Here is a 14,063-nt window from a genome sequence, read left to right on the forward strand (position 1 = left end):
ATAATAAGTATGATGGGGCTTACAGCAGTATAATGATTCACTCATTTCGATTACAGGCATAGGATAACATATGATAGAATAATAATCTCACACCAGCTTCACTTTCCTGATTTTCCTTTGGAGTGTAGGAAGGCTGTGACCTCCCTCTGTGATCACCTTCATCTATAAAATAGGTAATCGTGTAGTTTAAAGAACACACTGCTCACTTTGGAGAAAAATCCATGATTTAGGATTTCTGTGCACCAAACACCAGTTTAACTCTCTAAATGTTCGTATTGAATTTTATCTACAAATTTAAAAGGGGGGGGGGGGGACCCCTGGAAAACATCAAATGTATTGAAGAAAATTTATTTTTAAGATAAACACAACAAAGAAAAATAAAGAAATAATATGGCATTAAAATTAGAAAATTTATTATTTGAAATAAAATAAATCCGAACGATAATGCACAAATATATATTCATGTGGTAGAAAACGCTTAAAATGTGACAAAATATTGACAAATTCAACGCACCACATGACTTCTGCTGCAACAACAGGAGGAAGAAGGTTCATCTCACAAATACAAAAAAAAGTTTGAATGAAAAATCATTTGAGGCAAAATAATTTGATCTGATGTTTGAAGCCTGATTCAGCTGCACTTTTACTGCCACGCGCTCATGCGTCACACTCAGGAGGAAATAAATCTTTAAAAAAGCAGTTCGATTAAAAATGTGATTCAGAGCCGAGAGCAAACGCTCACGTCAGGATTTAAATCTAAAAATGTTTCGATTACAAATATAAAAAATAAATAAAGTTCTGCTTTTATTAGTATATTTTTCCTTTTATTTTCCGGAGAGTCGCTGTGGGAAACCCCTGTGCTCTGAGCATGCGCAGAGCGCCGGCCAGCCCGCGGTAGTTGGAGGAAGTTTGGATGTTTGTTACCTGTGCGCTTGGCGGTTTGTAACGTCACCTCACCGGCCTCAGGTGAGTTTCTGGCCCCCTTCTCCTCCTCCTAGCACTGATTGGAGGGCTACGTGAACCGCGTGCAGCTAAAAAAAAACGGAAAAGAGAGCGCGCGCGGCGGGTAACCGCGAGTTTGAAGAGCAACTCAGGTGTTTTCAGGTGCGCTGTATAGGTTTCAGTTCGCTCCGGAGGGGTGTGTGTGATTGTTTGTTTTTTTGTTTTGATCAGTCTCTGCTCTCTTCCAGCAGAATGAGCTCCTCGGCTGATCTGGAGCAGCTGGCAGAAATCGGTGAGTGTGCAGCGGCTTTCCAGGTCCTGGTTTGTCAGGTGCTTTCCTGGAAACTTCTCAGCGCTTCCTGTAGTAATGGGAGGGGGGTGTTGTATTGACTCTGTGGTTGGTGAGGTAGCTCTGAGAGCTTTTCTAGTCGTGTTTGTGGCTGTGTCATGTAGATTGTAAAGCATACTCGGCTCTGCAGTAAGGTTGAATGTAAACAGAGAGGAGAGCAGATGTTTGCAGGCTTAGGGACGTGGTGATGTTCTACCCGGTGGTTAGCTGCATGATGGAGGGTCAGCTGCTCACAGTACATGTTCATACTGATGTTCTCTAATGAAGAGAAACGACAGACCGTCACAGACAGCGTTTGAGATGATCCACAGCAGGAGGTCCGGCTTTAATCTGCTGCTGCGTGTTTCACTCTCTTCAATGAAGTCTGAGTCGGCCTGAGAAGAGTTCAGATGTTAGGAGTCGGTGTTGCTGTCAGCCCACATTAATGTAACAGAGCAGCACATGGCTGTGCTTCACTGTGAGGTGCAAGGAAAATGATTCGTGGTGTTCAGAAGTTTTTAGTAAAAATCTGAGAAGCATGTGAGTTCAGTTGTCTGGAGCTCGTTTGTGAGTGCCTTGATTCGGGTCTAGACTTGTATCTGAGCGTTCCTCTGCAGCACCGTCTGTTTTACCTTTGTCCACCTTCTCATCTGCCTGCTGGAGACGAGCACGATGCTCTGTTAGGTTCATGTGCAGTGTTGGGTTTGTGTTTTGGTCTCATGTGACCAGAGCCCCTGCTGTGTGTCTTGTACTTGAGGCTGACTCTAGTCTTCTCAACATTCTTGTTCTTATGGATCTAAGTTCAAGCCTTTGACACTCTCTCACTCCATCCTTCTAAACAGACTTTCCTCTCTTGGCATCTCTGACACACCTCTAGCCTGCTTCCAATCATATCTCCTTGACCGCTCCCAGTTTATCCAACTTAAATCATTCTGCTCTCGTCTATTCCCAGTCACTGCTGGTGTACCCTAAGGTTCAGTCTTAGGCCCTCTTCTCTTCATAATATACATCCTCCCTCTTGGTACCATTTTAAAGTTGATCCCTACTTTCACTGTTTTGCTGGTAACATATATATATATATATCTATATATCCCAGTTATATCTCTCCCACAGGTCCGATTCCTCCCTCCAACTTCTTCTATTTCAGATTACTTATCCCAGTTAAAATCCTGGTTCAGCTCCAACTTTCTTAAGCTCAATGAGGATAAAACTGAAATTCTACTTATTGGCACTAGATCCAACCTACTGAAGGCAAATCATTTCACTCTCACTATTGAGAACTCCACGGTTTTCCCTTTACCTCTGGTTAAGAGCCTTGGTGTTATCCTTGACAGCTCACTATCCTATAAATTGCAGACCAATGATCTCACCCGTTCACATCCTTCTCTTTCGACTCAGTCTGTGTCCATTCTTGTTCATAGTCTTGTTACCTCCCACAGTGACTATTGTAATTTTCTCTTACATGGTCTCACCCAAAAATCCCTTCATAAGCTTCAACTGTTTCAAAACTCCGCTGCCCGCATTATTACCAGATCCCCCTCCTACCAGCGCATCACCCTTGTCCTTCAGGAACTTCACTGGCTTCCTGTGAAATTCAGAATAGTATTCAAGCTTCTTCTGTTCGCCTTCAAGGCCCTTCATAACCTTGCTCCTCCTTACCTTTCAGACCTGTTAAGCACCACCTCTTCTGCTCGCTCAATTCCATCTTTTTCTTCTAGCCAACTTGCTCTGCCTTCTTTTCGCCTCTTTCTGTGTGAACTTATTGTTTGTTTATTTTATCTTGTTTTTTATTGGTCTTAGTTTTGTCCTTGGGTGTCTTGAAAGGCGCTTTTAAATAAAATTTGTTGTTATTATGATTATTATAACTGATGACCTGTGGACAGACTGTGGATCTCAGCAGCTGCTCCACAGTGACTGTGTGCCTCTCAGCCATTGCTTACTCTTCCTGTGGATGACGGAGTGAGTGGATCTCTGTGAGGCTCTCAAAGCCTGAGATCTGTTTATAACCTCCGCTCCTTCAAACCCACCTGCTGTTTGTTCACTGCTGTTCTTTCAGGGACCTCTGAGGCTGTCACAGAACAGCCGGACAGAGGTGACCTGTTGGTGTCCTATTAGTGACCTGCGTTTGATCCAGGGGTCTTAGAGGAAAAGAGGCTGAAAATAAATGCACGCCACACGTTTCAGATTTTTATTTGTAGAAATGTTTGAACAGCATGAGTCATTTTCCTCTTCAGGTCATTGTCACTGTGCTGTCCGGTCACATAAATAACACACGTGTCAGTTAGACATGGATCGATGGAAGCACAGCGGTCTGAGTTGGCCTGCGGTCACAGGATGCTGGCACACTTTAAAACCTGCAGACGAAGCTTTCGGTTTCTCCAGCAGGAAAACTACAGCCCAGCGCCCTGGCTCTGATTGTTGGGCAGCTCCTGCTCGGGGCTAAAGTCGGCCTTTGTGCGCTTGGGTCACTTCCTGTCTGTTATCAACCTTGCTGTGTGTTTACAACAAACTTCCCGAGCACAGATTACAGCTCCAGTTTCCACCCTGATAATCACTGATCTCAGGAAGTCATCTCGGAAATGGGCGGAGCTACACGTTTGGAATTCAGAACTAATCACCGGTCATTTCTAAAAACTCAGCCAAAACTCAGGTGGTGATGATGGTGACGATGATAATGATGATGATGTGTGTAACTGTGTTTGGATAGTCTTTGTGAAGCTGTGTCTGAGGTTGGGACCTCGGAGGGCAGCCTGACTTGAACATGGAGACCGAGAGCAGCAGATAAGACCTTGATGAGGTCAGAAGGAGCAGGTTCCTGTTACCAGTCTGGCTCGAGTCTCATGAATGAGGCGAAGTTATCAGCTGTTGACCAATTAGAAACAGATCTTCTGATAGCAGAGAGACTGATGTTACAGAGAAAGCTAAGATTAGAAATTGTGAAACAGTAACTTCAGGTCTGTGACAGTAACGTCAGAGGAATGTCCAGAAGTGGAACTGTTCTATTCTGGAAGTCTGTGCTGTGACGGGGAAACACTGATGTGTAATTTCTTCTCCTCAGGTTCATAAATGAGCAATTTATCACATGTGATTATTCTCAGGCTAAACTTTGACTTCTTCAAAGGAGAGGGGAGCAGCTTGGCGTCATATCAGGGTTATTAATCAGAATTTATAGCTCACACTGAAGCTGACGAGTGTCACGCCCACTTCACACTTTACTACAGACACAATGGTGAGGTCATTTTCCAGAGATCTGATTGGTCAGTTACTTTTTTAATCTCAAATATAACCAGTGGTTACATCTGCAGGTTTTTATTGTGAAGGATCTTCTGTTACTGACTAAATGTGGAAGCTCCTGATGGATCAGCTAATCAGTCAGCTGTAAAGGAAAACTTTAAAGAGTTCAAATGCACCTCAGACACACGCAGGCAGGCAGAGACACATACACACTCAATCAAACAGACAGACACTGTCTGTGTGAGTTACTCAGGTGGTTCTTCCTCTAACAGAGCTGCAGAAGGAGGAGGAGGGCAGTTGTGTCACAGACGGTCCATCAGCTCCTCCAGTCAGCACACCAAGTCTCGACCCCTCCCACCCGTATTACGACGTGGCTCGACACGGCATCATCCAGGTTTCGGGTAAGCTCCGCTTCAGTCAACCAGTTCAGAACGATCCACCAATGCTAACGATCTGCTAATATTCTCGCCGTTTTTGGTTCCAGGGGACGACCACTACGGCAGGAAGCTGATTGTCTTTAGCAGCTGCTGCCTACCACCTTCGCACCAGCTGAATCACCGCCGCCTGCTCGAGTGAGTCCATGTTGCAGCCTGCCATGGTCAGAGACATACAGGTCCTCTGTGGTTGGTTTTCACAATGTTCTCTGTCTGCAGGTACCTGAAGTTCACACTGGACCAGTACGTGGAGATGGACTACATCCTGGTGTACTTTCACTATGGCCTGAGGAGCAGCAACAAGCCGTCTCTCAAGTGGCTACGAGAGGCTTACAGCGAGTTCGACAGGAAGTAGGTCACCTCAATTTCTTGTACTCTTTATGAGTCAAGTTCAGCGCTTTATTGCAGAGACCAGAACCTCAAGTTCAGGTCTGCTACAGAGCATGCTCAGTGTGACGTCAGAGTGTGTGGACCAGCTGCACCATCAGCTCCTATACAGCAGGAAACCCTTTCAGACCCTCCACAGTTTACTCCGAACTTCAGTCTCAGAGACGTTTTAGCGTTTCTGTGGAGAACTAGAACCTCCAGCTTTACTCCAGCCTTCAGTCAGAGGACGTAACAGCCGCCGGGGTCTACAGGCTGGTCGGTCGATCAGTTTTGCATTCAACTCGATTCAATCAGATTCTATTTATTTGGACCTTTTAATTGTAAAAGTGCAAAAAATGACCTTTTAAAAAATGTGGTACCGGGCTCTGCACTGAGGGACATATCTGCACCTCTTTAGCTCTTCAAATGTGCTTAAAGTTGTGTTGAGGTGCAGCAATGAGTCCTGAGGGGTGCGTCAGGGTCGATTCTACCTGTTCACCTGTCTCTGAGAAGTGGTATCGATCAGGTTACCGTGGTATCACGATCCGTCAGGGAGAGCCACAGATCATGGACCGAGAACCAGACTGCTCATTTTAGTGGATTATTCAGCAGGTGTGTTCACATGTGTTTCAGGTACAAGAAGAACCTGAAGGCTCTGTACGTTGTCCATCCCACCAACTTCATCCGAATCGTCTGGAACCTTTTCAAACCTCTGATCAGGTACAGATGTACCTGAGCACACCTGAGGCTTAGCAGGAAGTTCTCTAGCTGCTCTCGGTCACGCTGCAGCTGATTCTTCTTCTTCTTCTTCTCTTCTTCTCTGTTTGCAGTCACAAGTTTGGGAGGAAGCTGACGTATGTGAACTACTTGGCTGAGCTTCGGGAACACCTGAACTACGAGCAGCTCTTCATCCCTCCAGAAGTGCTCAGGTCGGTGCTCCTCGGCTCGGACGCCCAACGGCTCGGACGCCCAACGGCTCCTCACCGTGTTTATCGTCTCTCCACAGACATGACGAGGAGCTGCGAGCGACTCAGAAAGGAGGACCCCCGCCCTCTGTGAAAACACCCCCGCCCCGGCCCCCCCTGCCCACCCAGCAGTTCGGCGTTAGTCTGCAGTAGTGAGTGTCACTCTGTAGTTTAGTCGATCGCTAACGAGCGGTTTTAATCAATGAAACATGTTTTCTGACAGCATCAGAGAGAAGAACCGAGAGGCCGTCATCCCACCTGTGATGACCCAGACTGTCACATACCTGAAGGAGAAAGGTGAGGCTTCATCTCAGAACAGTGAGTTCAGGGTCACCTGATCCAGTTGAGAGCTCTGTCTGGATAGTCAGATAAAGTGAGGTCAGTAAGGTGAGACCTGTGATCAGAGTTTGTGAGGAGATGATCTGCAGTCGACTGTAAACCGGAGAAAAACGTTGTCAGCTGATGTCAGTGAATGCATCACGGTGTGTTTCAGGTCTGAGGACTGAGGGGCTCTTCAGGCGATCGGCTCGGGTTCAGCTCATTAAGGAAGTACAGAAACTCTACAACCTGGGTGAGTGGGGTCTCCCTGCCTCAGCAGAAGGGGCTCTCAGATCGTCATAAAAAAAAAAAACAGACAGGAAGTCATGCTGAGGCCAATGTTGCATTAAATGAACTTCCTGCCGTGCGAGGTGATGCCTTCAGATGGAGATAACTGTGAGAAATGGGAAACAGCTCGTGTTCATGAACGTAACATTTAAGATCAGCATGATCACAGATCAATCTCCAGGTGATCAATCGATCACAGCTGCTCCTGGTGATTCTGATTCATGATTTTACTGCTCACCCAAAAAACCTCTTCAATCCTTTTTCCACTCATATAAGCTACACTGCTGTAGTTCCAATTTATTAATGTTATTTTATGAAGTTTGATTATATTTATCTTATGTATTATTTTTTGTTTCTTGTAGTTTGATTCAAATATTTGTTTTTGTTTCCATTTTTTCTATTGGACTATTTTTTATTTTATAAAAAATATCTTATTTTTTTATTTTATTTTCATATCTTCATTTTTAAAATTTGTGGATAAATTTGAGTTCAGGATCTGTGAAAAATAGCATTGTCAATAAAGTTAACTTTATTTAAACTCATGCAGGGAAGCCGGTGAACTTCGAGCAGATAGGAGATGTGCACGTTCCTGCCGTGATCCTGAAGACATTCCTCAGAGAGCTTCCTGAGCCATTGCTCACCTTCCGGGTCTACAGCCAGGTCCAGGAGCTGCTCCGTGAGTCCCGCACTTCCACATTTGTGCAGGAGAAGAAGAAAAAGGGGCTGTGTTCTCTAGAGACTAAAGTGGTTTTTGATTGGTTACAGATGTGGAGAGCAGTCTGCGGGTGACCCGATGCAAACAGATCGTCGAGAGTCTACCTGAACATAATTTCATTGTGGCAAAGTACCTGCTGTGCTTCCTGCACCAGGTGAGTCACAGCTCAGATGAGCATGAGAAGCACCAATCAGGAGGTGATCGATCAGACACACAAACAGCTGATTGGAGCAAACAGATTTTTATTGCTGTAAAGTTGAGACTGTAAACGGAGATGGCTGGTCAGATTTGTAAAATGAAGCAGTCTCAGCAGCTGATTTACATACTTGTGACGTCACATATGAAACGACTCAAACAGCAACGCCTTCGAATATGGAAATAAGTTACAATAAAAATCATCTTAAATATACAAAAACATCATTTGATCTGTCGGACTTGTTTGTGTATCGGTGACTTTACTCTAACAGTGAGACACCACTGCCACCAGCAGGTCAAACTGAATGCTGCAGCACCTTTCCAGTTTGTTGATGTCTTTTCTCTGTTCCCTCTCTCTCGCCTGTGTGGCGCCCCCTTCAGGTATCTCAGGAAAGCATCATAAACAAGATGTCTCCATCTAACTTGGCGTGTGTTTTTGGCGTGAACCTGGTCTGGCCTCGTCACGGCTCCATCTCCCTGACCGCTTTGACCCCTATCAACATCTTCGCTGAGCTCCTCATCGAGCACGTCCACACAGTGTTCGGCTCCCGCTGCCCACCTGCACAGGTGATGCCCTGAAGGACGGCAGCAACTGTTTTTTTTTTTGTTGTTTTTTTTTAACTCTTATCGTTTTTAAAAAGGTCAAATGCAAGGTGAACCTCCAAGCATGAACCTTCACGTTTGGACTCATGATGGTGATGTTACTGGTTTTATTTATAGTTTAAGTGTTTCATCTTTAATGAAGTAATAACACTGGAGGTGATCGGATTGGACGAGAAGCTGGAATCCGTTTCCATGTTTGTGGTATTTTGTGTTTCTGTCGAGTGTAGACCGCCAAATGTAAAAACTGATTGCAGTAAGTTTTGTTTTTGTAACAACCTCAAACCCTCAGAGCGCCGTCTTCATCAGGTTTGTACAGACAGAATGTTTTCCTGATATAAAAGATAAACCTCTGGGTGTCTTCTATGTACCTTTATATGTGATAAATTCTCTGCTTTCACCTGTTTTTGTTTAGATTTTATTTTCCCACTGTTGGACTTTACGCATTATTGGAGAAAAAAGGTTGGTTGATGCTGAGCAGCTTCGTCCAAGAAGTGTATGTTCATTAGCCAATGAGCATGCAGGTACACGGTCAGCTTGCCCCATTTTCTGTCCCCAATTTAAATTCAGCCGATCTCACCTTCAGCCTCTCCTGAGGTCACTTTACCTGTAACTGCTCAAACTGAGCACGCTCTTATTTCATTGTGAGCCTCAAATTCAGAAAGTTCTGCTTCACACTGAGCAGAAATCAGAATCCTCATCTACAATTGAGTAAAATCCGAGCCTGAGGAGACCCGTGCGCAGGTGAGTTCAGGTTCAGCCCTCGGCTTTCTGGTGTGAAGGTGATTCATTCCTGCTCTGAACCACGTTTTCTTCAGATAAGAGGTGAACGTGAACCTTCAGGTGGTCTGAGAGCTGGAGGAGGACCACCAAAGCAAAATCCTCATCAGTGAGTCAGCTGCTAGGAAACACAAGGGCTGGACTTTCAAAATAAGAGCAGACTGTAGAGAAACTGCTAAGAATAAAACAAATTTGAGCCGTTTTTATTCTTGAATTTTGTTTATTAATGATTAAATTTTTCGTAAGAACTTGGTACAAAAAGGTGAGACTACTCTTTAACCATTTACCACCTTCCATCAATCCGCTTTTTAATGCATCATAAAGAAGAAAAACTACATTGGCATATTTAAGACAAACACTTTCCTATACACACTATCCACTGGACAGTCCCCTTATCAATGACAAAGAAAACTTCTACTTCCACAGCCAACACACACTTCACTTCCATCTAAACACCCTCGTATCGCCGTCGCCGCCGCCTCGTGGTTAAAATAATACACCGAAGCGAGAAGTCAGAATGCAGAACTGGCAAACAATAGAAAATCCAATGTTCTGTTTTCTCGTTTTGCTCCTCCATAAAAGAATATAAAAATGTTTTTGTTCAAATGTCGACTCGTGTATTAAAATAGATCTGTTTAAGCACTGCACAGTTTCTCCCGGAGAGGATTTCTAGAAACGGATGAAGAGGTTCGCTCGCAGGGACAGGTTTGTTCATTTTAAAGGGGCGGAGCATGGACGTGGCACAGAGCGCTGATATGGTTTCCTTCTGGTTTTATTTCCCTACTCGATATGCATCACATGGCATCATTCACGTCACCCTCAAAGATTTAATCTTATGTTTTTACACTTTACTGAAGGTTCGTCTCAAATTCAGAGCCAGGAAGAGTTTAGTTCAAGAGTTAAGTTACGTTAAGCTCTAATATCCACCAGAGGCAGCAGCAGTGAGTCAGTAAAAATAAACATGTTTACAGCCTGATACAAAAACTGTTGGTCTCTTTAGATAATTTCCCCCATTATAACAACTGTATGAAACTTTTGATACAGAATAAAGATAAGAGGAAGTAAAAGAGATGAATGAGTGTCTCCATATGCAGATGACAGTTTTGTATACTGGAGAAGAAGGAGACGTAACAGTTTGAGGTTCATATCTGGAGTCAGAGACAAACAACTGTAAGGGGAAGAAAGTTTTTATAACTCAACTGTTTTAAACTGTATTAAGGTTTAAAGTTTGCAGTTCGCGGGACCTCTTTGACTGGCAGGTGATGGTGGTGGCTGTAGCAACTAGCTGTCTCCTAGGCCTCACCTCAGCCAACTGGAGTCTGGACTGGACCAAATTTGTGCTGTTGGTGCCTTTTAAACAATATGGCTGCTGTGAGGTTAACAAAGTTAGTGAAAAAAAGGTGTTGATGACCTTTTGTGTTGACTAATAATGCAGGAGCATAAACTGAACCGTTTTATTTTGAAAGGGCTGAATCCAAGACTTCATTAGCTAAGGTAGCCACACAGATCCCAGTGCATCTCTTCGTCAATGTGCTGCTTTCCTCTGATGTAAAACATTTTATTTGCACCAGGACTCACTAACCTGAGCACATGGTTCAGAGATCAGCACGTTGGGGTCAGAATTTAGGAAAATTCTTTCCTTCCAGGCTCTGTAATCGGACAGAGCTCTTATTCTGAAAAACTACTTGTTCATTTGACGATGGAGAGAACGACGGACGCAGGAAAATTTGGTGCTGAGAGACGTTCATCTGAGGTTGGGATCCCTCGGTCAGCCGAGGTGTCTGTCATCTGTGCACCTTCACAACCTACGCCTTCTTCTTACTCTCAGTAGTTTAAAATTAATCCTTTTTGATACCGTCTGTTCTTTTATTTATTTTGTCAGTTCATGTTACTGACTCTTGGAGTTACAAGAATCCATCATTATGAACATGTTCGCAGATTTAAGCCAAAATGAAAGCAGAACAAACCAAAAATCCTTTCAGTCTCTGTGCCCCTGATTTATTCGATTTGGGTTGAGGTTCTAAAATTCAATTTTTCTTTAAAACCTAATGGACGTGAAGGTGCACAGATTTCAGGCGTCAGCTTCAAAGCATCTTTTGGAAAAGTCAGGCTGTCGTGTTTCCGTGCCCACTTTTGTCTCTCAGCACGGTCAAAAGCCGATGGAGGCCTTTGCACGTGTTTTTGGAGTGAAGTCACTTTGGAACCGTTTTGCCGATGTATTGCTCATCGTTTCTTTCATTCAGAGTCGCTTGGCTGCTTTTTAATCTTTTGTGCAGATGATGTTTCTCCAACATTAAGGATCTTTTCGGTATTTTGGACTTGATATGACTCATAAAATAAAATCACGTCTTTATGTATTCCTTCCCGTCCTCCTGATAAAGCCTTTGTTTTTCTGACCGTTTCTTCATGTTTGTGCATCGACAGGAAGTTGAGAGCTGCATGATAAAGAAATAAAAAATGTACTAAATCTAACTTCATAACACTCAAATGGAACCTCTCTGGACCAGCAGGAAGACTAGCGAGACAAATGGACTGACAGCGGCGTCCCGGCCCGCCGACAGTTTGACAGAGCGGTCCCATTTCCGATCAACGTGTTTATAAAATGACGCAACAAAGACGCAAACCCTGGATTTCAAACAATTTGTACTTGAGGCAGTGTTCATCTGTCGGATTAACAGGCATGTCGCTGTTCGAAAAACACGAGTAAAAAAAGCGAAAAATATAAAAACGGGCAGGGGAAGAAAAAAGCACATTACTGATCCCAGTACAAAAACAACAAAATGTTTTTGGCATATTTTTTATACTGGTTAAAGGTGAGAGGGGGCGGGTGGGTCACATCGACTGAACACCGGCGTGTTCGAGTGCAGCTGTGAGCAAACACGGCGGTCCCCGCCCACTTAACCAATCACTTCCTGTGACAGCACAGCGGGATTTTTTTACTTTAGCTCAGCACGAAGAGAGAAGTACAGCTTACAGTTTATTCAGAGACTACTGAAGATCTGCTGGTTCTTAATATTAAAGCCGTGAATGTGTTTCTCCTGTGGTCTAACAGGACTTGACTCAGTATTTTGATGGGTGATGTTGAAATGAGACAAAAATCAGTTTGAGGTCACATCAGGAGTAAAACTCTCCAGATTAAACGTGTTGTGTTGACCCCTCGTAAATGTGGAAGCAGCTTCTTCTGTCTGCTTCAGCATACACGTATCTGATACTGAAACATTTTGGGCTTTTCAAACTGAGCATGATGCAGATAATGTGCTGAGGATGAATGAGGAGCAGCCTGTCCAGCAGAGCGTGCACTGGCTGCACGGTGAGCAGCAGACAAACTCAGTGCTGGGCCTGTGTGTGAACCTCCCGTAAGGTCTGTGTTGGTTCACTGGAGATCAAACATTTGTGGTCCTACTGTCGGCGCTCATGGTATCTGACCATCATGGTGTTTGAACCAATTAAATCCAGTTTAATGTCGGGCTCAGCGGTTTTTATAAATGGTTTTCTAATAACTCATATCATTCAGAGCTTCAGAGCAGTTTTGACTTTTTAAGTGCAGTCTTAGTTTTTCAAGAGCAAAGGTTAGAGTTTGCATGGTTTGTTTTCTGCTTTTCTTCGACTAAACCTTAAAGAGAATATGAAGCTCTGCAGTTATTTTTACAATCTAGATGCATCAATATTTACTATTGATTTAAATAGGAAATGAATTTTAATGAAGATATGTCTGGCATGTTTCTCTGGCTCTGCTGTCAAACAGGAAGTGGATGTTTTAAACGAGCAGGAACTCGTCTCGTTCAGACGTGTGACTTCGGTAAAGTTTGAAAACCGAAAAAGAAAAACCCTGCGATGATCATGATGGTGATAATAATAATAATAATAATACAACATATGTACAGTGATCCCCTTGAATACTCCAAACTTACATTTTTCAACAGGCATCAGCATGAAAATACTAAAATCTCCACTAGAAATGCTAATTTCTGTAGTTTAATCTTAAATACTTTTTTTCTTTGACTTTAACTCTATTAATACTGAAAAAAGTTATTCTCTGCTTTTGTTTGAAGGCTCGTATGCGTTCACATACACGATGAAAACATTTTCCTGAATCATTATGGCAAAAACATTGTTCATAGGAGAATGAGAACAAACATTTACTCAGATATATCAATGTACAGTCCGTCCACTTCCATCCATCCTGGATCTACTCTAACTCTACTGTTCTCTCTCTCTATACGCAGGACAGGAATCAGACCTGTGTTTCAAAAAAGGGAAATATCTTCTGGGCCGCGCGTTCCCGCCGCCACGCTGTAATCGAACTTTTTGTAATAAATACATTAAGGCCAAGAATGTTAATAAATAGAAAAGAACTTAAAAAAAGAAATCTCGTAAGCACTGTAGGTGTTGGGTTTTAAAAAATACTTGAATCGTGTGGAGGATAGAGGCTCTTCATCAATATTTTTCTGACTAAAGAAATCATCACCGCTGCCCTCTGTGGAAAAACTCGGAGCTCTGGTGGGCGGGGCTAGATGTTGACGTCGTCCTGGCTGTGGCTTGTCTGCAGGGGCGTGGCCGAGGGGCCCGGCGGGGTGGCGGCGGCGGTGGTGCTGGTGGATTTGATCCAGGACTGTGAGAGCAGCGACGTGGCGATGGTGGCGGTGGTCGTCATGGTGACCTGGATGAGCTGGTCGCGTTGGATCAACCTAATGAGAGTTTTGAGACGGTCGAGCGACGCCTGAGTGTTTCTCTGCTGCCCCAGCAGGCGCTCCCGCAGGTCCATGCATTGCTGCAGCAACAGGAAACAGAAGAGCAACTTCCTGTCAGGTACAACAGGTACACCGGCACACCCAGCATTAGCATGTGAGCTGCATCCTGATCACTCATCTGGGGACACGTATTACGTGCTACAGATC

General features: G+C 44.0%; 2 protein-coding genes across 8 annotated transcripts in view; one reads left to right on the forward strand and one right to left on the reverse strand.

The window, feature by feature from the left end:
* Nucleotides 1–873: 873 nt before the first annotated feature.
* Nucleotides 874–8,790, forward strand: LOC113008825 (rho GTPase-activating protein 8-like). Of its 4 annotated transcripts, none has more exons than XM_026146651.1 (13): nucleotides 874–966; nucleotides 1,191–1,234; nucleotides 4,777–4,905; nucleotides 4,989–5,076; nucleotides 5,158–5,289; nucleotides 5,938–6,024; nucleotides 6,135–6,233; nucleotides 6,311–6,421; nucleotides 6,493–6,566; nucleotides 6,763–6,840; nucleotides 7,423–7,551; nucleotides 7,641–7,744; nucleotides 8,167–8,790. In XM_026146651.1, the coding sequence occupies exons 2-13, from the start codon at nucleotides 1,195–1,197 to the stop codon at nucleotides 8,362–8,364; spliced, it is 1,269 nt and encodes a 422-aa protein (XP_026002436.1). In that variant the 5' UTR covers nucleotides 874–966; nucleotides 1,191–1,194; the 3' UTR covers nucleotides 8,365–8,790. The 4 variants fall into 4 exon arrangements, with proteins under 4 accessions (XP_026002436.1, XP_026002434.1, XP_026002437.1 ...); XM_026146649.1 differs by having other exon boundaries at nucleotides 1,194–1,234; XM_026146652.1 differs by lacking the exon at nucleotides 874–966 and adding an exon at nucleotides 973–1,104.
* A 649-nt stretch (nucleotides 8,791–9,439) lies between these two features.
* phf21b (PHD finger protein 21B) overlaps nucleotides 9,440–14,063 on the reverse strand; it is a 91,337-nt gene continuing 86,713 nt past the window's right edge. For all 4 annotated transcript variants that reach the window (XM_026146625.1, XM_026146624.1, XM_026146623.1 and 1 more), the window contains one exon: nucleotides 9,440–13,936. In XM_026146625.1, the coding sequence (XP_026002410.1) occupies nucleotides 13,676–13,936 (261 nt within the window). In that variant the 3' untranslated portion in view covers nucleotides 9,440–13,675. The remainder of the gene's footprint in view (nucleotides 13,937–14,063) is intronic.

The sequence above is a fragment of the Astatotilapia calliptera genome, chromosome 17 (assembly GCF_900246225.1).
Source record: "Astatotilapia calliptera chromosome 17, fAstCal1.2, whole genome shotgun sequence".
Lineage (NCBI taxonomy): Eukaryota > Metazoa > Chordata > Actinopteri > Cichliformes > Cichlidae > Astatotilapia > Astatotilapia calliptera.